We start from the raw sequence: 22,381 nt of genomic DNA, 5'->3' as shown, positions 1-22,381 counted from the left end.
TGCTGAAAATAGTTTAAAAATGTACCTGGCGGGGCTTTGGAATAGCGGCACTGGCATTACATATAAGACAAACACACGGAATGGGCAATAGAGGAGGGAAATGATACGGTTTTGTTTGTAATGTTACTGACATTTGTGCGCAACAGTCTTGAAAACAAAGTATAGTAATAAGTATTGCATTGTGGGCATGAGCTGACAGGCCCTATTTGATGTCAACCAATGAAGTCACCTTAATTCAAGCGGCGGATATTTTTTTATTATATATTTTGTAGGGCCATGTCATGTGGTCTACCTGTACACACTACACAGCCTTGCATGCATGCACACATGTGCACACATACTTACACGTCACACTCTTACACACCACATACACACAGACTGACCCTCTCATGGACTAATCCACAGAGCGGTGCCCTGGGTGGAGCCTTTGCTGAGGTGTAATCAGCACTGATTAGCTACACCTGGCCAACAGAGCACTGCTCCATGGATGCAGGGTTCCGGCGGGGTCCTGATGGTGGGACCAAACTTTTGTGTGGGCAAGAAGATTGGCTGTGGCAATTTTGAAGAAATAACTATCTCTACACCAATGAGTATAATGTAGCTATTAGTATACTGGAACCAGTGAAATGTGTCCACAGTGACATTTGGAGTACCGGTTTTACAAAACCTTGCGAAGTACAACAGGGCACTGTTCCATGGATGCAGTGCCCTGTTGGCCAGGTGTAGCTAATCAGTGCTGGTTACACCTCAGTAATGGCTGTGCCCAGCTAGGGCACCGCTCTATGGATTTATCTATACTATACTACAGGGGCGGCGGTGGCTCAGGGGTAGAGTGGCTGGATGGTAACCGTAAGGTTGCCAGTTCGAACCCGGGCTCCCCCAGAGTTACTGTCGAAGTGTCCTTGAGCAAGACACTGAACCCCTAATTGCTCCCGATGTGCTAGTTGGTGCCTTGCATGGTTTCCGCTGCCATCGGTGTATGAATGTGTGTGTGAATGGGTGAATGTAATGCACAATCTCTGTAAAGCGCCTTGGATAAAGGCGCTATATAAATGCACCATTTACCATTTTAAATGCACAATTTACTGCTAGCCTCCTGCAGAGCCATGCCGTGTGTCCTCTGTGATGGATAGCATACCAACCTGTCCTGAACCCAAAGTGACCCCAGTGTCAAACCCATCAAAGGTCATTTTGATGTAATCAGCTGTTACTTTTCTTCTCCCCCCCACCCCCCCACCCCCGACACGACAGGATGAAGTGAAGAATGAAATTGCCGTCATGAACCAGTTGAACCACGTCAATCTCATACAGCTGTACGACGCCTTTGAGTGTCGCTCCAACCTCACCTTGATCATGGAATTGTAGGTTTTCATTGCTTGATTGAATACGTTATTGACAGTTTGCAAACAAAGTACAGAGATACGCACGGCTATACAATAATGCTAAATATACAACACAAAAAGCCCCCGAGGTCTTGTTTACATTGTGGTCCTGTGTATCCAATTCATCAAGACATGTATAAAGACATTCAATACTATACAAGAAATCATCAACACTAGCCTAGGAGCAGTAAAAGAATATGTACAGAAAAACTGTGTGGGGGGTAATTTATTTTGACAAGCTAGAGAGGACTCTTTTGGGCCTATGGCTGTTTTGAAGGAAGGTAGGGACTTAGGGACTCACACTTTTTGATGGCTGCATGTTGGCAGGGCATTCCACATTTTGGTGGCATAATAATATGAATTCATCCCCATGTTTGTGACCAATCTGGGGTGAATGAGATCAGTGGAGCTGCCTCTGGCATTGTGCCCATGGGCATTACTAAGCTTGCGTCACCAGGCTTTCCACCTCGGAGGAAAGCCTGGTCTGTGTTACTAAATTGCTGCGTGATCCGGTCGGGGAGCGGATGATATCGTTACGTCATGTTGTTTTGTAGTCATCTCACATTTTCCATAGCCACGGTAGTGACAGTGGTGAGTGGAAATAGTATTGCTGCTACCATTTACTTATGCTTTACTTGAGTATTTCCAAATTTCCAATACTTTTACTTCTACTCCACTACATTTTACAGGCAAATATTGTACCTTTACTCCACTACAATTATTTACTTTGTAGATTATTGTTATTGTTATTATTACAAAACACACTAACCACTTCAGCACTATATGTGAGCTTGTAGATCGGCTATTTTCAAAATATGTTTTATACTGTATATTTAGAAGTTGTGGAATGGGACATTGTGCACAATGACTGTACTTTTCTGGAGTTATACTTAGTTAGTTAGGCCTACTACTACTATTGTTATAGTTAGTTACTTAGGCCTACTACTACTATACTACTAATATACTACTTATAGTTATACTATTTCTGCATGGCAGTATTGATAAACTAATAAAGAGTGGTTATTTAATCATGAAGTAAGATGGCATAGTTTGTTTCTAGAGCCTGGAGTAGAAGACAATCAATCTCAGCTCCATCTCCGGTCTTCTGTCACAGGCCCAATGGCGTATTTTATTTAATTTTATGGTATTTAATTTTATGTTGTATATTATGTAATCTGTTTATGTTATATATTATGTAATTTTGGGTGTATTAGTTAGTTTAGTATTCACTTTGATCATTGTTTGCGAACTGTCATGTCGGGTTTATTGTCAATTATTGTCACTGTTTACGTAAACTATTAAAAGTGTCCTGCTGTAAGTCCATATGGGCTGGGCTTCTTTTTGGAAGCATGACACTTAAATAAAGAATCAATCAATCAATCAATCAATCATATAGGTAAACCAATTGAGCACTTTGTTTTTCCAGTGTGGAGGGAGGAGAGCTGTTCGATCGCATCGTGGACGAGACCTACCAGCTGACGGAGATGGACGCTATCGTGTTCATGAGACAGATCTGTGAGGGCGTTCAGTACCTCCACCAGCAGTACATCCTCCACCTCGACCTCAAGGTAATCCTCTAGCCTGGGCAGAGTTGTGCATAGGAGCGGCTGCACCACTCAAAAACATATTAAAAACATTTTCTACGCATACGTCAATTAGTAAGAAGGCCCGAACTGAATTCACAGATCCGGATCTGGAAATGGGGGGGGATATTTTGAATTTGAATTTATAATCAATCAAATTAGTTGAATACAGTGTAGCCTATATTGTTACATATTAGTAGTAAGTAATTTGCATTGCACAGTTCGCTCAGTGCGCTATTTCCGAATGTTTGTGTTTCGGTAGTGACACCATGTAAGACCCAGTGTTGCTTTTCGGTAACATTTTTATTTTAATTAATCATTTTTTTCATTTTTTTTTCTGTTCTTTTTTCACCTAAACGTCATCAATTGCAATGCCATTGGTCATGATATTTGCATATAAATACTCCCCACAGAGGCTGAAATTCACACAAATAAAAAAATTCTGGACTCTGCAATTTTGAATTATTTGTTATCATTAGAATGTCTAGAACATGTTTTATTCAATATTGTGAAAGATATCCCCCAAATGTAAATTATTAATTTATTATATTATTATATAATTATTATAAATGTGTGTACTATAGTAGTACAAAGTAGTAGTAGGGTTGAAATCTCTTTTTTGCAAGTTGAAATATATCCGGGTCTTACAGGGTTAAAACCACACACTGATTTTCAGACTTTGGAAGACATTCATTTCAGACTGAAGTAAACTCTCTACTCATCATTTGGCCATGATGAACATGAAGTCTATGTCACTTCTTGGTGAAGAGTGTGGGGGTGTGGCTTAAACCAGGCTCCATCTATGGGCTTACACTCTTTCTGTTTCGGTAGTGACATGAAAACATGGGACAGCATTTTTTATATAAAGTTTTTTAATTTAAAATAAATCTACAAAATCAATTTCATGATTTCAACTTCCCTATAAAATAAATCAAATGGGTGTATTACTTTACTAGTAAGTTCATGAATTGAAATTTAGGGGTTAGAGGTTGGGACAGCCTGCACCTTCCAATAGGAAGTGACATATAAAGGATGGTTTTTATATATTTAATTTTATAATATCTCAATTAATGTATTGTGATTAATTAGACCATACTATGACATTACTACAGTGAAAAGTGTGAATACTAAATTGTTTTTTTAATATGTGTTTTTCATTGTGGTACTGCAATTTTAACCAATTCAGTAGAATTCCCAATATACAAAATATATAGAGAGACAGTCCTCACAGGCGCAAACAAATAACATCAGGCCAGTGTGCAAAACTTCTTTCACGTTTTCTTCTTTCGGTTCAGCATCTGCTTAAAAAACGGTATTTGCATGTGCTACTATGTAGTGTAAAACAGCAGATATGCAAGCTCACAGTCACAGCACGTCACAGGTGCTTGATATATGGGCTATTGTCGGCCGCAGGGCACGTCAGAGCATGCATTAGGCATAACTGTTCCACAATATTGGAAGGCTTGAAAACTGTGGGATCCAACACGTCTGTCTCCAGAGACTACAGATGGTGTAACAGAACCTCTGACATGTATGTTGTCTGTGATTCAAATCATAACCAAGCACAGTTTTAATTGAAAGGTTTCTCCTGTTAAGCCAGACGGTTCCCAAACCTTTCCATTCCAATTACCCAAATAGCCTATAGCCTATAGGGATATTTCCCCCAGATGACAATTGTAAGACCTTTTTAATACCTTCAAATAAAATAAATAAAATAAAATAAGACTATTACTGCATCAATCAAAAGTGATCAACAAACTATACTATAAAAACTGGTCAAAGACAAAACTAATTTTTAAATAATATTGTGAAAATAGCTGATCTACAAGCCTCACACTGCGAGGCGGTGTGAGCGTTTAGATTGACTATTTTCACAATATTTATCCGTGGAACCGACATTGTCCAAGACCTGATGGTATGTTTTGCTGTTATTTTTTCGCCTCCATGTTTCCACGTCAGCCAGAGAACATTCTGTGTGTCACCTCCACGGGCAACCAGATCAAGATCATAGACTTTGGCCTCGCACGCAAGTAAGTAGTGCGCACGCTTTCAACTTGACCACGAGTGTACGTACAGTATGTCATTAATTTTCATGTTTATTGGCCAAAAAGGGAGTGTGACACTGACAGTGGCCTGTCACAAAAGTGCACTGTAATTTCTGACCAGATGAACCCATGCACTTGAACCCCATTCTCCCCCCAAAGGAATTTTGTACTTGCAATTGTCGGAGTTGATGCATTCAATTTTGCTTCACTCGGTTCCACAGATAAATATTGTGAAAATAGCCACGTCGCGAGGCCTTGTGAGCTAATCCACGCCTTTGTTTTTTCTCGGCTTGATTACTGCAATGCACTTTTTTCAGGACTGCCTAAGAACACAACTGACAGATTACAACTTGTCCAAAATGCAGCAGCCAGAGTTTTAACTAGAACTAAGATGAGAGAACATATTACTCCAGTTTTGGCATCACTGCACTGGCTTCCGGTTGTTTTTAGGATTGATTTTAAAATTATTTTACTTGTCTATAAAGCTCTCAATGGTCTCGCACCTTCCTACCTACATGACTGCCTGCCTAAATATGTCCCAAACTGCCCCCTAAGGTCTTCCACTGCTGGCCTGCTCGCTTTGCCTAAAAAAATGGCAACTAAAAAATACGGGGAAGCAGCTTTTTGCTTCTACGGGCCGTCGGCATGGAACAAGCTCCCACTGTACCTTCGTCAGGCAGCCTCTGTAGACATTTTTAAAGCTCAGCTCACTTCTCACCCACTTCTGCAACATTGCTTTTAATTGATCATTTATTTTTTATTTTTTTGTTATTCATGTCCTCACTGTATTGCATTACTGCTTGTTTTTTTAATGTCATTGCCTTGCTTTTCTTTTATTCTCCATTGTTCTGTAAAGCACTTTGAGCTGCATTTCATGTCATGAAAGGTGCTATACAAATAAAGTTTTATTATTATTATTATTATTGTAGAGGCCACTGAGTGTCAGTATCTCATACATCGGATAATAGTAGATCTCTGCCTGTACCGATTGTCGGGTGACATGAATATGAATTCAATGTAGGGACTAGAACAGCAGAGATATTCTAAAGGACATATGCCCAGATTGCCCACAGCTTTGAAAAACCAATGATCCTAAGCTCTTTGCATTGCGTGACATCTATGTCACACTTTGTGTGTGTGTGTGTGTGTGTGTGTGTGTGTGTGTGTGTTTGTGTGTGTTTGTGTTGTGAGGTACCGGCCACGGGAGAAGCTCAAGGTGAACTTTGGCACCCCAGAGTTTCTGGCCCCAGAAGTGGTCAACTACGACTTTGTCTCTTTCCCGACTGACATGTGGAGCGTGGGAGTGATTACATACATGCTGTGAGTGTTTGCAGCAAGAAGCACGCACGCACACACGCACGCACGCACGCACGCACGCACGCACGCACGCACGCACGCACGCACGCACGCACGCACGCACGCACGCACGCACGCACGCACACACACACACACACACACACACACACACACACACACACACACACACACACACACACACACACACACACACACACACACAGTACTTGCAGATAAACTTCAAAATTCAATATGCAGATGGTTGTTACATTTTAAGTATAACAGTCACACAGACACAACTCTTTTTCTTTTTTTAAGGAAAATGTATTCAAAGAGTAAAGAAACATAATAATAATAATAATATAACCCAGACGATACATAAACAGCACTGTATGATCTGTATCCTACACGTTACATTCAAATGACAAAATGTCTGACTGTTTTGGTTTTATATTTTATCCCACAACCCCCTGTCCGCACTCCTTCCACAACAACCCACCATGCACCCGCCACCACACAGACACAATTTAACAACCCACCCACCACCACCACATAGATACAATGTAACAAGTTAACAACCCACCCACCACCACATACTGTAGATACAATGTAACAGGTTAACAACCCACCCACCACCACACAGACACGATGTAACCAACCGTTACTGTAGGGTGGAAGGAAACCTCATATGTATACAATACTGCTACGTTTCAGGATTCAAATACAAAATTAGCAAAAGTAGCTTTTGATACTTTGGTGTGACGCTGTAGTATGATCAAGTGGGGCGTCAATTTCCGAATAAACACAAATGGATAAAAGATAGGAGGTTTCTGCCCGACAGCAACGGCTTAACACTTTAACTGCCCAGTACTGTCTTTTAATGCTTTATATTAGTTTGATATCGGCGAGTGCTACACTACTGTCTATGAGCGTCTATTGCAATGACTTCAGGTTTTGAATGTTTATTATAATAAATGGGTTAACCGATGTTGTCAGATGAAGTGGCTAGTCTCCGTTTCTGGGGGACGACCTAACAGATAGTTTGTTGTCAGATTAAGTGGCCTGTCTCCGTTCCTGGGGGACAACGACGCCGAGACCATGAACAACATCTTACACGCCAACTGGGACTTTGACAGCGACGCCTTCGAGAACGTCTCCGACGAGGCCAAGGACTTCATCTCCAGGCTGCTCGTCGCCACCAGAAGGTACAAATAGACATACACAAGTCTGTGAACTGTCAATCTCTATAGACATCGCCGCTATGGATGAGCTTATGGGCTGTATTTTGCATGTCTTAAGTACCAGGTCTTATTACTTAACTTAAGACCTGGAGGCGTGATCAATGCCATTTGGCTATTCTGAGTGGCCAAAGAGCATTGGTCTTAAGTTAAGTAATAATACCTGGTACTTAAGACACGCTAAATACAGCCCTACTGTACAGTATGTGTCTGTCACCAATGATTGATTGATTGAATACTTTATTAACAGTTTGCTAAAAGTACAGAGGTATAGACTATAGAGCGTCGCAGTCCCGCCCCCTTTCAGAACGACGAGAGCACCAGGATTTCTTTTCCATAAGCGTTTCAAAAAGTATTTATTTGAAGACATTTAAGCCTCGGACAAACACAACAGCCGAGTTGACAAATCATGACAATAATCCAAAAAAAATGCGCCGAACAAATGTTTAGAAAGAAGAAAAGATCACACCTGTGTGAACTGAGCGGTGCAACTATACATTTATTGTTATAGTTACAGTACTCTACCGTGCTCTGTACTTTATTGTAGTGTACTGTGTGGGGGTCCCCGGAACATCCAGACCCCCAGGAACGCGCCCAGGGTGCCGGGCCGGTTCCGGCAAGCCGCCCAGGTTGCCGGGCCTGTTCCGGCAAGCCAGCCGGAAGCAAGCCAACGTCGAGAAATGACAGAGTTACCGTGGGGGGGTCGCCGGGGGGTCCCCGGAACACCAGAGCCGTGGCCCATAAACCTTTTCATTTCAAGGACCCCCATAACTCTCAGAGTTATGCCATTTGGAACCCACTCAAGGACAATTTGTGACCCACTGGTGCAGCAGAGTGTTTTAGTGAGCCAGCATGCACAATAGCAGCACCCTGACTCTGTTTGACCAGAATGGAACAGAGCCTTCATTAGTATCATCGCTGGTAACACCTTTGAAGGAAGTAGGGAAGGGGCCCAAGTTATTTCCAACATGGAGTGTGTGCATATAGGCCATTAACAAGTGGCTGTTGTGTTGCAGCGGCCGGTTGAGTGCGTCTGGCTGTATGAAACACAGCTGGCTGAACAACCTGCCTGAGAAGGCCAAACTCCACCATGTGAAGCTCAAGTCCCAAGTCAAACTGCAGCGCTACCTGGCTGCAGCACACCAGTGGAAGGTCCACTCCACACACACACGCACGCACGCTCACACGCACACGTGCATGCGCACAATTTTCTAATTACTATCTAAAATACTTCAAATTAATTTAGAACCAGACCTCTCATTTTCATTTTGGAGGTATCTCATGATAATATACACAGTTAACTATAAACAGCAGCAGTGCTTCCTATCTTATGATCTCATTATTGCAAGGAAGTTGCTTCTCATGCATTGAGAACAAAGATACACCACATGTGGCTCAGTGACCTTATAAACACATTGCTATTTTTGGCAAATATTGGCTAGAATATTGATGCTGCGGTTCAGTGAAAGGATTAGGTATACTCTTGGGGACAAACATTATTTTAAGGGTCTCCAGATGATTAGTTTAATGTGCAACATTGTTTCCAGTAAACAACAAACCGAAATACAGTATAAGTGTATGCAGGGTATCTGCACATTTTCTAAAGTGGCAATTTAATGACTTTTAAGACCACGCCAAATAGTCAAATATTATACGTAAGAAAGAGGCAAACATTGTGAAAATAGCCCATGTCGCGCATTGTGAATTTGCTGTCTGGCTATTTTCGCAATGTTTATCTGTTCTGCAGGCATGTAATGCCTGCAATTCCAAGTGCTTGACCAGTGCTTGTAACAAGCTTATAGAGTACCCGGTAAGAGGCGACCAAGAAATAAATGTAATGCTGCCACAAACATGTCAGTCTAAAAGTGTATTGACACCTGCCAACCAGCGCTGTCCGGGGTAATAAACATCACACTTCTAAAGTGACGGTACACACATTAACCAGTTAATAGTTTCTTCTATATTAATCTCCAAAAGTAAAAAGGTCAATTGCCTTCCGTCTGTTAGAAAAGTAGGCCTACTGTATTTGAAGGTAAAAGATACTGGTTCTGTTAAGAATTTATTGTCGTCTCCCGTCTTTCCAAAAAATAATAGAAAATGCTCTATAGTGGGCTCGATAAGCCTGATCGATAAGGTGCAATTATCAATAAAGAATTAACGAGCTCCTTCAGTAGTCACAGCCTGACAAGTGTGGGAACCCTTGATCTAAAGCGGTGGTCCGGGGACCACCAGTGGTCCTTGAGGGGGTTCAAGGTGGTCCCCAGCTAAATGATGGAGAGTTTGTAACCAAATAGACCATCTGGAGTCTTTAACTCTTGAGAGTGTAAAATGAAACCTTAATGGACTGGTACGGGTCCATTTGGTTTCATTTTATGCTCTCAAGTTACATTATTGTTAAACATCTGGCATTACTTAATTTACAAGGAGTCTACACAATTAGATCAACATTTGCCAACAGTATGGATGGAATTGTGTGTCAACGATAACTAAATATTCTTTAGTCTTGGGTCTGAGAGGCTGAATCTCATCAAATGGTCCGTGGCTCAAATGTCAAATAAATAATGGGCATTGATGTGAAAAAGGTTGTGTGTTGTGTGTTGCAGAAACATTTCAACGTGATCGCTGCTGCCAACAGACTCCAGAGGTTCTGTTCCCAGAGCCGCTCACTCAACACAGAATGACCAAACCGTCTGTCCCCTGTACACCTGAAGGGGGTGCCGTTGCTACACATCTGCACACCAGCTACACACACACACACACACACACACACACACACAAACAGCTTGGTTCATCAGTGGTTCTTTGAAGTGGTTTGAATTTGATTTTCTTTTTTTAGACAACCAATAGACACCCCAACAGCACCACTCAGCATCCCCATTAGCTGTTGACAAGTCAAGTCAAGTACATTGTATTTATAGGCTATAGCACATTTAAAAACTTGAATGTTGGTGTTGTGCTTTCCAGAACAAAAATATCCACAGTGCAATAATAAAAGCATATAACGCAATAATAAAACTAGCCAAGCAAAACTCCTTCAAGTGTTCCTTCAACTCTCAGAATGAAAGGAACACTCAAGATTTGACTGTCGTGTTTGAGTCACTTTTGATACTGTACAGTGCATGAGAGTTTGTAAGTGGTGATTTTATAGGTGGACATGCCTTACTGTAGTACGTCACTGACCTCATATATATTTGCTACGTACTTTACTGTACTATCTGAGATAACCACTGATCTAACCAGAAATGTAGTTTGGACCCATTTCACAATCCTAATCTTTGATTGTGGATTGTGTTTTTGCCCCATTCCGTTTATTTTTTATTTTATTTATTTTCTGTTTGCAAATAAGTCTCAGTTAGCCAGATGATCCAAAATCTCGCCCCTACCAAAATGTCTGGGGAAATCTAAATGTATTGATAGCACCCAGTCGCCCACTGCTCCTAATAGTTATAGGATGGGACAATGTAGAGGACACATTTCATAGTCTGTACTGCAGAGGACACATTTCACAGTCTGTACAGTGTACAGTGAGAAGAGCCACCCGGGGAGCAGTTAAGTGTCTTGCTCACAGGGTTCCCCAATTAGCGGCCTGCGGGCCATCTGCGGCCCGCGGAGCCGCAGATGGGGGGGGTCCCAGATATAAATGGCATTAAATGGGGGTCAGTAGCCTCTGCATGTCAAACTGGGGGTCCTTTTCAAATGGGGTCTTGCCCTGAAAATTAATTTTCAGTGCAAGACCTCGACCTCGCGCGTGCCGACTCGGCCCCCAGACAAAATATGGCCCTTCAGGAAAATTTATTGGGGAACCCTGCTTGACTGGATAGACTTCAACCCAGATGACCAATTCAGCTATAAGGCTGCCCAAACCGTACAATTTAAAGTATATTTAGAAGATTGTTTGTTGTTTTAGTTAGCCTACCTGCTATCTGGCAAGCATTTTGTTTGACTTATTTCCAACAGAAAGTTAGTTATCTCTGTTAACCTGAGTGTAATCAATATCAATTTAAACTTCATATTTTTAATTTAAAAACAATAATACACGAGAGTATAAGCTGAGGCTTACCATGGAGTTAACAATCTATCTGCATGATGTATTGGTTTATTTATTTTTATGTCAGAAATACCTCTTAAAACTGTCAACGGGGCAGTGATGTTACTTCAAAATGAGGTGAATTCTTTTCAAGTCCTGTGGAGTTCAGTACATACAGTATTATCTGGCCTTTTTGCACATTTTCAAAGAATATCCTTTTCAGAACAGGGACATTTTTTTCGTGGAATTAACGCCGTGAATATTATACAGTGATAAAGCAACATGATTCTTACATGGAACAAGGTGAATTATTCACAAAACATAAACATTGACATTTTGTGTGAACCTGCTGTTCTGCAAAGTGTTAAACCAAATTAAATCAAAACCCTGCCCAACAAATGTTATTTTAGTAGAAAGCTATTCTTATTTGCACATCATTTAAACAGACATTAAAACCGAACTTTCGGAAATCTAATGGCCACAGTTCAAAATAAATCTGCACAGGACAGGAGGCACTAATTGGAATTTATTTCACTCAATTTCTCTTTTGTAATTTAATATTCTTCAAATGGCGAGTTTATCATTCATAGCATCGTATGATATATGGTTTTCTCTCAGTAGTTTAACAAGCAAAATGTAGTAATAAGGGAAACTACTGAAGTACTGGGTACTGAAGCTAAAAAAGGTTTGAAAACCACTGCTCTAGTGTGAGTGAGCCCACAGGATCTGGAAAGTCTGTCCGCTACATGCTGCCTTCTGTGAAGGAATTTGTTACAGTAAAACACTTTTCTGACTTGCATGTGTTGCACAATTAGACTAGGGGGTGACTAGACTTTCTCCATGTGTGACTTCGCTGAGGTATTCAGTGCAAATAACTCAAACTTTGAAATAAAATAATTTAATAAGACTCGGAGTGTGTGTGCTTTTTTGCATATATCATCATGCTTTATTAAAAAGGTCCAAATAAAGTTAAACAACTCTTACAGTACACACACACACACACACACACACCAAACATGTACTGTAGCAATCTGTAAAAGTGAAATCCAACATAAAGTCAGATTGCTCAGGCTCAGCTCAGGCATGTGAGCTTGCAAAAGGACGATATGTTTTCAAGCTTATGGCATGCCTAAAATAGGAACGCCAGTTTGAAAGTGCTTAAACAAGTGTGGTCAAAAAAGTCCAATGACCAATACAATACTGTACATTGTTGCGGTCGGGCAGAAACCTCTTGTCTCCTTATTCTAACTTGGTGTTTTTGCATAAATCAATGCCTTAATTGTCATACTACAGCGCCACATAAAAAAGCATTAAGTAGCGGATGTGCTACTTTTGCCTTTTACTTTGTTTTTAATCACAAAAAGCAACAGTTTTGGACACCGACAGACTATAGACCAATTCCGTACCGGTTTCATGGTCGCAGCCTACGTATTTCCTGTAGGCGGACTCGACGTAGCTGCGGGGGTAAAACCCTCACCAGGCGCACCTCTTCCACTACAGTGAACGGCAGAGTGACTGATGTTAGTTTGCCTCAAACTTTACTCCTTTACCTGCTTTTTTACTAACACTAACATTACAAAGATGCCCAGAACATCGAGATGAACCTGTGTAGTTTATGGCTGCTCCAACAGTAGTGGCAACATAACAAATAAAATAAAACGGAATGTCTAATATCCACCATGATGGCTGAGACCAGAGCCATTGAGTAATGGTTGAGACAAAGCAGTGAAGAATCCTGCAAGATACATAATTTCAGTCTTACCCAATACCCAATCTTTCTGTTTTATGAACACAAGGCTGCTGTATTTTATACCTCATACTAAGCATTTAAAGTATGAGGTATAAAGTACAGCAGCCTTGTGTTAATAAAACAGAAATATTTGGTATTGGGTAAGACTGGCGTTATGTATCTTTCACTGCTTTGTCTCAACCATTACTCAATGGCTCTGGCCTCAGCCACCACGGTGGATATTTTGACATTCCGTTTTATTTTATTTTTTATGTTGCCACTACTGTTGGAGCAGCCATAAACTACACAGGTTCATCTCGATGTTCTGGGCATCTTTGTAATGTTAGTGTTAGTAAAAAAGCAGGTAAAGGAGTAAAGTTTGAGGCAAACTAACATCAGTCACTCTGCCGTTCACTGTAGTGGAAGAGGTGCGCCTGGTGAGGGTTTTACTCCCGCAGCTATGTCGAGTCCGCCTACAGGAAATACGTAGGCTGCGACCATGAGACCCGCTACGGAATCGGTCTATAGTCCAACACGATATATCGGTCAGGCCCACTGCCCTCGCAGATACTTACCCTGACCTTAACCAACGCCAAAGTACCTAAACGGAACCATCGCCAATCATTTTCTCGTTAATACCTGAACTTGTTACCGTTGCATCTGGCGCAAAAAGCGTTTAAGAACATCTCCTGTAAAACAAACATCTCCATAGAAGTCCTGAACCGTCCCTTTGAGCGGTGTTGCCCCTCACGACTCAGTTTCCTTGGTTTTCAAAGCGTTCTCCAAGATCTTCTTCTTCCATGCCTCATAGTCCTGCACTTTGGACTCTTCTTCATCATCATCGTCCCTCTGCTGTTTTGGAGACGAAGGCGAGTCATCCTCTGTAAAGAATATAGGGATGTGCGTGACTGACAAATCATTTTCCATTATACTACTGTTATTAAGAACGATTGATCGATTTTCTTTTTCATATTGTTGGTCAGAAAAATCTAAAAAGGTATTGGTTCTTCAGATAATCCTTCAGAAATTAACAGCATTGCATTGGCCTATCAACCCGTTTCCTTGCAGCAAAATCGGTTTTAGATTATTGTATTTGTAACGAAGGAATTAAGGGAACAAGATTCACCAGTGACCATGCAAATTTATTCTAGTGTCCCCCTGAATGTGTTGTTGTTGCTAACAACATTAGGCCAATGCCTAAACCAAAATATTATTACAGCCACATTTGACATACCAGTCCAAACCAGTGGTTAGAGATTTAAGTCCAGGCAGAGAGACGGACACCTCCTTCTACACAGCTCTGCCTAATCAGCCACACCATAAAAATGTGTTCATGCAAGAACTCACCCTTTTCAACTTGCTCTATGCTTTCCAGCAGTGTTTTCTGTCTCTTCTGCACTGTTCTGACTGCTGCTTTCAACGGAGCAGCTTCCTCTGTGGGGAAGAAATACAATGACAACATTAGAACTGATCTCGCCAAGAATCCCTTTATATGTACACTCTTAGGAGTGAAATTACTGATTTAACGAAGGAATTAACAATGGCAATGGTTAAACAATTTATTGGTGAAGGACATTTCATACCCATCAGTGTGATTTAACATAGTACATGGTATTCAAAGATTTGCACAAATAATTTTTCAAAAATACCAGATCTACAAGCTCATAGCACGGCACAAAGTGAAATGCTATGAGCTTGCCGTTCTGCTATTTTTGAATAACCATGCTTTCCTGGTTTTAATTGGTTAAAATTACTTACTGCAGATGTCCTGTCCCATCTTCTGCATCTGCACACACAGACGGTCAAAGATGCTCTTCTTGGCTCCAGATGACGTTGCTAGCTTCTTGTCAACTTTCATCTTCAGGCATCTGCATGCGGGAGGTAAAAGGGCAACATTTAGTGCCGACTCATTCATTAAAGCAACAATTCAATGTCAATGTAATGTGTGATTTTTCTGGTAGCCATAGAACCAACCAGTTGAAGAAACTGCAGATTCAACCTTTGCTTTTATTAAATATGTATAATAATTCTGGAAGATTGAACATAGATTATTTTGCTCGTTTAACCACTTAAAATATTCAAAATACAATGTAATCTTAAAATATACAACACGTCGCTCTGTGATGTGGTGTAATCTTGTAGATAGTCTATTTTCCGTCTTTTGACTGATAACTTAAATACATGACAAACTGTAGTGCATTTCTCGTCCACACAAAAACCAGTTAACAATATACTGCTCAGATTCATTAGGGTTTTTTTAATGAGGGAAGTTGGTTCACACACATAGGCATTGCGTGCCATTGACATCAATGGAAGGTGGCTTTTGGTGCTCGTTAGATTTGTTTCCACTGGTTGCCGATTAACACACAATTACACTTGGGACTACTGTGATGTAAATTCAAGAGTTTGTTACAAATAAGCACGACTACATTCATATCTACCTTACCAGGCAGCACTAGCTAACTATAGTCAGCATGATAATACTGCTGCCCAGCTTGATGTTGAAGTAATAATTGATCGCATTATTATAGCACTTTTCATTGACCACCATTCATTCATACATTGGGAGGTGAAGTGGCGAACAGTCAACGCCAGCATCCTCACTTCCTACATTCACACAACAACCACTTTAGGCAATGTAGGGTTCAGTGTCTTGCCCAAGGACACTTCTACATGTAGACAGGACAAGCCTGGATTTGAACCGCCGACCCATGGATCTTTGGACGACCTGCTCTACCCTCCTGAGCCAGAGCAAGCAGGGAGCCATCGGGTCCCATTTTTTACCACGGATTGAACCCCTGACCTCCCAGTCTCAGGGCAGACACTAACCAAAAGGCCAATGAGCGTGGTGTGTGTGTCATGCGTCATACATCGTCTAAATAGGGCTCTTGTCTTGTTAACTACGCTGCCTGTGAAAACAAATTTCACAAGAAGATTTTACAGATGCATCAAAGTTTTTTTTATTGCGTCCTGTGTGAATATACTTTTAGCCTTGTGCCAGCTGTGTGCTTGCGTGTGCGTGTGTGTGTGCGTGCTGGCGTGTGTGCGTGTGACTGACTTGCAGGCAGAGTGCAGAGCAGAGGTGGTGAAGAGAGGTTTGGACAGATCCAGGTCTTCTCTCTGGGCAGCAGGCAGGCTCTGTTCATATCTGCAAAAAGGCACAATGTCACTAACGTTTGCGTGGATTCAAGAAAAATAAAATGTCATGAATGGAAAAACGTTTGTTAGGCCTAATCAGCGATTTGTGAAAACAGTGTGATGTGTTTCATAAACAATTTGGTACCCATGGCATACAGGCAACCAGTTGAAGAAATTGCAGATTTGATTAAACAATGCTTTCATGAAAAATCTGAGATCATTAAGATTTTTTGGAAGATTGAATGAACATGATTTATTTTGCTAGTCTCAAATCTTAAATATCCATATTCTAACTTTTAGTTTTTTGTTAATTACCTGATCATACTACGTCTACAGCATCACATAAAAGCAAAATTAGCAGATCCACAAGCTTGAAAGTGAGCTTGTAAGTCTGCTATTCTTTTAAATTTGTATCCAGATATGAGAGCTCTAGCGGGGTGGGTAAGACAACTCTGGCCGATAGGTGAGAACGGCCTTGCCGACGTGCTAATGGGGGACCATTTAACCCATTCTGACCTGAGATCAGATTCTAAAAATGTCTTCTATGTCAGTCGCTCTTTGATTTTTCAAAAATAGCAGACCTACAAGCTCGTAGCACGCCACCGAGTGGCGCGCTACGAGCTTGTAGGTCTGCTATTTTTCAATAGCTAAAGCACGACATGATGCCAACACCAAAATGGGTTCCCGCCCAAAATGGGTTAAAACAAAGGCTGCTTGATGTGGTTCGCTACTAACAGAAATAATGCATGCACACGGACGGGGTGAAGGGCTGCCAATGTAGGCTACAGTGCCGTCGCTACCTATACGCGCAGTATGCGCTGCGAGTAGTAAATAGCAATTTTCTCTGCGGCGTGTGTGCGTCCTCACAAACCGTGAAAATAGCCGATCTGCATGAGGAATAGCAGCGCTCTCGTCGGGAGGGGGGCAGCACAAATATCCTACGAACAGGGCAACCAAATGGTCAGCTCTGGTAGGCTATATTTGTTGTTTTTTCGCCCCCCCCCCCGTTTTTCAGAAGCTAGACTGGGCAAGATCTCAATTGACCCAATGAGACCCCTACGCCAGTGATACTAGGCGCACTCTTGTTTTCAGTTTACACTAAATATCTTTATCGAAAATAGCCAATCTACAATTCAGCTATTTTTACTGAATGTTCGCCCCCAGAATAGGGACAATATGTGATTAACCGTTAACGATAAATGATCATTAAGAAATGTTTGAATGGCCCGGGCCGGCTTAGCGGTCCAGGCACCATGGCTGGTAATCCAGCCTGACAGTGTGTTGCAGGTTTGAGTCCCGATCCCGGCGAACTCCCCCCCCCCCCTCTCTCTCTCCTGTTTCCTGTCAAGCTACTGTATATCTATCAATACATATGAATGAATGTTTTAGTTGTCACCTTTGCAGTATCTGTGCAGCCACTTTGAGGGCCTCCATGCATCCGTACTGGACAGCCAGCTCTCTGAGCCCCACGTGACTCTCCAAGCCAAGAAGACACTCCAACGCCTTCAGGTTACTCTGGTACATCTTTTTATTCAGCCCCGACAGCTTGATGGCGTATTCCTAAAAATGTAACGTTGAATATAACAAACTTTATTTAACTTTCCGGCCAAAATGGTCTCCCCACTGACTTACTGTACATAGCCTTGAATCTGAACTATTTCTATCAGTGGTTTTCAAACCTTGCCAAGGAAGGACCCCTAGAAATGAATATGTATTGGGCCACGGACCCCATTTGAAAAGGTTTTATTGTGCCAGGGACCTACAGAACAGAAGATTTTCATGTACTTTCACGATTTGTTTTTAAATCTTCAATATTGGTTAAAATGATTTAGAAGCTACAGCATGTTAACTACTTTCGCTGGGGACCCCCCGGGTCCTCATTGAGGAACCCACTTTAAGCACCACTGCTTTATATGCTCTGATAAGCAAAGAAACAGTGAAGGCAAATAGCTCACCTTGTCCATGGGTACTTTTATGGCGGTGGAGGCCAGCTCCAGACACATCACTGCTTTGCTGGTGGCTGTGAGGTTCCCCAGCCCTGTGCATCTGACCTGGGACAGGCGCACATACTCCTCCGCCTGGCTAAAGTATGGGGAGGGATGGATGGATAGATAGAATATATTTTAAAAGAAAAGAGTAAACGTGACACCTACAGGCCACATTGAATCATTGCAGAATAATATATGGTACGACCTTAGTAAGGGTACGACTTCCCAGCAAAATGTTCCCTCAACTAATTGACAGATCTAACAACACCTCGGGCTCACACACTTAAGTTTCTCTAATCTTTATTTTTGACACTTTAGTAGATTATAACGGAGCATGCAGTTATAATTATATTATTGTAAACAACTGTAGGCATTGATTGATTGATTGAAATATTTATTAACAGTTTGTAGAATTTACAGTACATTTTAAGCACAAACTCAATACAAAGACTGTCAACTGTGAGTGGACGACCCAATTAAGCATTACACTTGTTTACAACAGGGTCCACATTGTTCAATTCATCAAAACATTTAAAGACATACAAACATTTAGAGACATACAAATAGACATTTCTATGTAGCTAAATTCATCATATGGGAAGCAAAAAAGGGAAAAGATACAATATACAGTGAGGGGAAATGGGGTGGGGGGGTGGGGGGGGTTCAGATTTTACAGAGGCCAGTTTCGAATTGCAGCCATCCGTAGGTGCCCTTTGAGAGCGGTTTTGAAGGAGTCAAGGGATTCACATGTCTTAATGACTGTTGGTAGGGCGTTCCACATTTTGGTGGCATAGGAGCGAAAATAATTTAGTCCCTTGTTTGTGCCGAATCTGGGTTGTACATGGTTTGTTGCACTCCCTCTGGTGTTGTGGGTGTGGACTTCGTTTACATTAAGGAAGTATTTAGACAGGTACATGGGTATCTTGGTGGTGTATCGAATCTTGTGGACCAGACCCATTGCAAGATGCTGTACTCTGTCGTCGACCCTAAGCCATCCCAGCCAGTCAAAGTGGGCAGGGGTGAGGTGGGTTCGGGGGGTGAGGCCAAGTAGGAGCCTGACCAGTTTGTTTTGGGAGGTCTGGAGCCTTGTTTTAAGGGCCTTTGAGGTGCTGTGGTACCAAGAGGTGGATGCATAGTCAAAGAAACCTTGTACGAGGGCTCCTGTTAAGGTCTTCAAGGTGTTTTTGCTGACCAGTGAGGAGATCCTGTAAAGGAATCTTGTTCTTTGATTGACTTTTTTGATTACGTTGGTGGCCATCTTATCACCGGAAAGATTGGCCTCCAGGATGGAACCTAGGTAGGTAATTTGATCTTTTCGTGTGATAATATTGTCACCCACTCTAACCAAGAAGCCATCTGCCTTGCTGAGATTACTATTTGATCCGAAGAGGATGGATTCAGTTTTTCCCAGGTGTAAGGATAGTTTGTTATCAGCGAGCCAGGTGCAGATTCTACCGAGTTCAGAGCTGAGGGTCTTTTCAACCTGCAGTTTGTTCCTGTCCGAGACCAGCAGTGCTGAGTCATCTGCGAACAGGAACAAGCTGCAGTCACAAGCTGAAGTCATGTCGTTAACATATATTAGGAACAGTAAAGGCCCTAGTATGCTTCCTTGTGGGACGCCACAGCTCACTGGGAGGGGAGGGGACAGTGTTCCGTTCACCTCCACCATCTGTTCTCTCCCCTCCAGGTAGGATTGCATCCAGCTCACTGATGTGCTATCAAAACCAATAGCTTTAAGCTTGTTAACCAGTATGGAGTGGTTCACGGTGTCAAAAGCCTTTTGGAGGTCCAGCATGACCATGCCGCAGTATTTTCCAGCGTCCACCTCGTGTTTGATGTGGTCGCTCAGATAGAGGAGGCATGTGTCAGTGGAGTGGGATGTTCTGAAACCAGATTGGAACTCGTACAGCAATTTATTAGTGGCAAGATACTTTTCAACCTGTTCATAGACTATTTTTTCCATCACTTTCGAGATGGAGCTTAGAATAGAAATAGGGCGGTAGTTGCCGGGTTCTAATTTACTCCCTTTTTTGTACAAGGGGGTTACTTTGGCCAGTTTAAAATCTTGGGGGACCTGTCCCTGTTTGATGGAGAGGTTAACTATGTGGGTGATGACTGGAGCTATGGAAAAGGCTGAGTCTCTGAGAACTTTGGAGGGGATATTGTCATGGCCAGTGGCCTTGTGGGGTTGGAGGGCACTCAGTTTTTTAAGTACCTCCTCGGTTGTTACCATTGCCATTTTGAAATCATCTTTACAAACACCAAGGTTTTTGTAGAAGGCTTTGATGTGCTCTACACCAAAACGCCCAGAGTGGGAGGGCAGTTTGCTAACCAGCTTTGTTGCAATGTTTGTAAAGAAGATGTTCAGGTGGTTGGCTACATCAAGCTTGTCAGTGATGAGGGTGTTATTCGATTTGATGTTTATGTTAGTAAACCTGGTTTTTAGTTTCTGACCACAGCCTAGTTGGTTGTTTAGTAACTTCCAGAGTTCCCGAGGATTGTTTTTGATTTCCTCTGCTTTATCATTGATAAAGTTACATTTGGCAGATTTGGTCATGGCAATTACACCGTTTCTTAGCTTGTTACACTGGGTTTTTAGGTTGCACAGTTTGGTCTGGAGATTACTGTCGAAGCGCTTGGCTAGCATGGACTTGCATTTAAGAAGTTCAGAGCATTTGTTGTCTCTGGCTTTCATTGCAGTCAGTATGTCCGAATTCATCCATGGCTCCGAGCGGGTTTTGACCCTGATGGTTCTCAAAGGAGCCATGATGTTTAGTACTGATGTAAATTTGGTTTTAAAGCCAAGCCATGCTTCTTCGACTAGTGAGCTCCTGAGCACATCGGACCAATCCAGACTCTCCAGTTCTAGGTTAAAGGCCTCACTAGAGTAGGTTTTGAGGTCCCTAGATATGACTGTTTTGTGACAGTCACCTACTGTGTGTCGCCTACAGTAACAGTCTTTGTATTGCGTTGTGCTTTCATGCGAAATGTACCTATTCTGCAAACTGAACAATACTTCAATCAATCAAGTTTGTTTGACTATAGTATTTTTTAACAATTGGATAATTGGAGAAGTATAGTAGCCTACGACTACGTATAGTAACTAAACGAATCTACATAAGATAGGTTACTCACCGAATAACTCTGGCAGAACTTATACCCATTTTCGAAGCAAGTTTGGAATACAGCTCCTTTTCCATCGTCAGTAGATCAATTTAAAGAAATGTTAGAAAACGAGACTATCCGCTGTTTGGTTTCTCCTCGGTAGAAATTCTAGAAAATGAACAAAACAATAGGAAGGAAGTTGGAACTCGCGGCAAATGTCTTCTTCTTCCTTTTGTAGTTTAAAGAAGACGGTTGGTATGCAAAGTTATGGATCATGATCGCCACCTACCGGCCCCCAGTGTAGAGAAGAAAGGTGTCCTTTCCAAAAATGAAAAAAACTAAAAACAAAATAGAAAAAGTGCCCCTCAGCCTCAGGCCTCGGGGCATAGGTCTCCACCAGGGCAGGTCAGGTTGTGGCCTCCTGGTGGCGCTATAATAGGCCAATGTGAAAAGGGTTTCTTCTTTGATTTGAGGCATTTTGTCACACACACACACACACACACACACACACACACACACACACACACACACACACACACACACACACACACACACACACACACACACACACACACACACACACACACACACACACGGACAGTGCAAAACATACTCTCTCCCCATGCCTTCGGCCTGATGGAGACAAAAAACACCATGGTTAGGTTAGGTATGTTATGTGCATACACTTATGTCATTGTCAAACATTAAAAAAAACCTTTGATGACATAACTAAAGTACGTTTCAAAATTGGTATAAAGTCAATAGGGGTATGTATCGGCTGGGTATGTATATGTCGTGTACTCCACCGGCCAATGAGGGACCACTGTTCTTGATGACGTAACTAAAGTAC

At 41.9% G+C, this 22,381-nt stretch overlaps 2 protein-coding genes across 3 annotated transcripts in view; one reads left to right on the top strand and one right to left on the bottom strand.

Annotated features, from left to right (window-relative positions):
- The window catches only part of mylk3 (myosin light chain kinase 3), a 47,831-nt gene extending 35,363 nt beyond the window's left edge, over positions 1 to 12,468 (top strand). For both annotated transcript variants that reach the window (XM_083757891.1, XM_083757890.1), the window contains exons 7-13: positions 1,252 to 1,361; positions 2,809 to 2,950; positions 4,925 to 4,995; positions 6,202 to 6,330; positions 7,359 to 7,511; positions 8,561 to 8,696; positions 10,148 to 12,468. In XM_083757891.1, the coding sequence (XP_083614017.1) occupies positions 1,252 to 1,361; positions 2,809 to 2,950; positions 4,925 to 4,995; positions 6,202 to 6,330; positions 7,359 to 7,511; positions 8,561 to 8,696; positions 10,148 to 10,225 (819 nt within the window). In that variant the 3' untranslated portion in view covers positions 10,226 to 12,468. The remainder of the gene's footprint in view (positions 1 to 1,251; positions 1,362 to 2,808; positions 2,951 to 4,924; positions 4,996 to 6,201; positions 6,331 to 7,358; positions 7,512 to 8,560; positions 8,697 to 10,147) is intronic.
- Positions 12,469 to 13,729: 1,261 nt separating this feature from the next.
- Positions 13,730 to 21,687, bottom strand: orc6 (origin recognition complex, subunit 6). Its single transcript, XM_083793564.1, has 7 exons — positions 21,562 to 21,687; positions 18,394 to 18,520; positions 17,835 to 17,998; positions 16,359 to 16,448; positions 15,059 to 15,168; positions 14,648 to 14,734; positions 13,730 to 14,181 (listed from the first exon to the last, which is right to left on the bottom strand). The coding sequence occupies exons 1-7, from the start codon at positions 21,624 to 21,626 to the stop codon at positions 14,048 to 14,050; spliced, it is 777 nt and encodes a 258-aa protein (XP_083649690.1). The 5' UTR covers positions 21,627 to 21,687; the 3' UTR covers positions 13,730 to 14,047.
- Positions 21,688 to 22,381: the final 694 nt, after the last annotated feature.

The sequence above is a fragment of the Protomyctophum parallelum genome, assembly GCF_964188405.1.
Source record: "Protomyctophum parallelum genome assembly, chromosome: 2".
NCBI lineage: Eukaryota > Metazoa > Chordata > Actinopteri > Myctophiformes > Myctophidae > Protomyctophum > Protomyctophum parallelum.
This window is presented reverse-complemented; position numbering and strand designations above follow the sequence as displayed.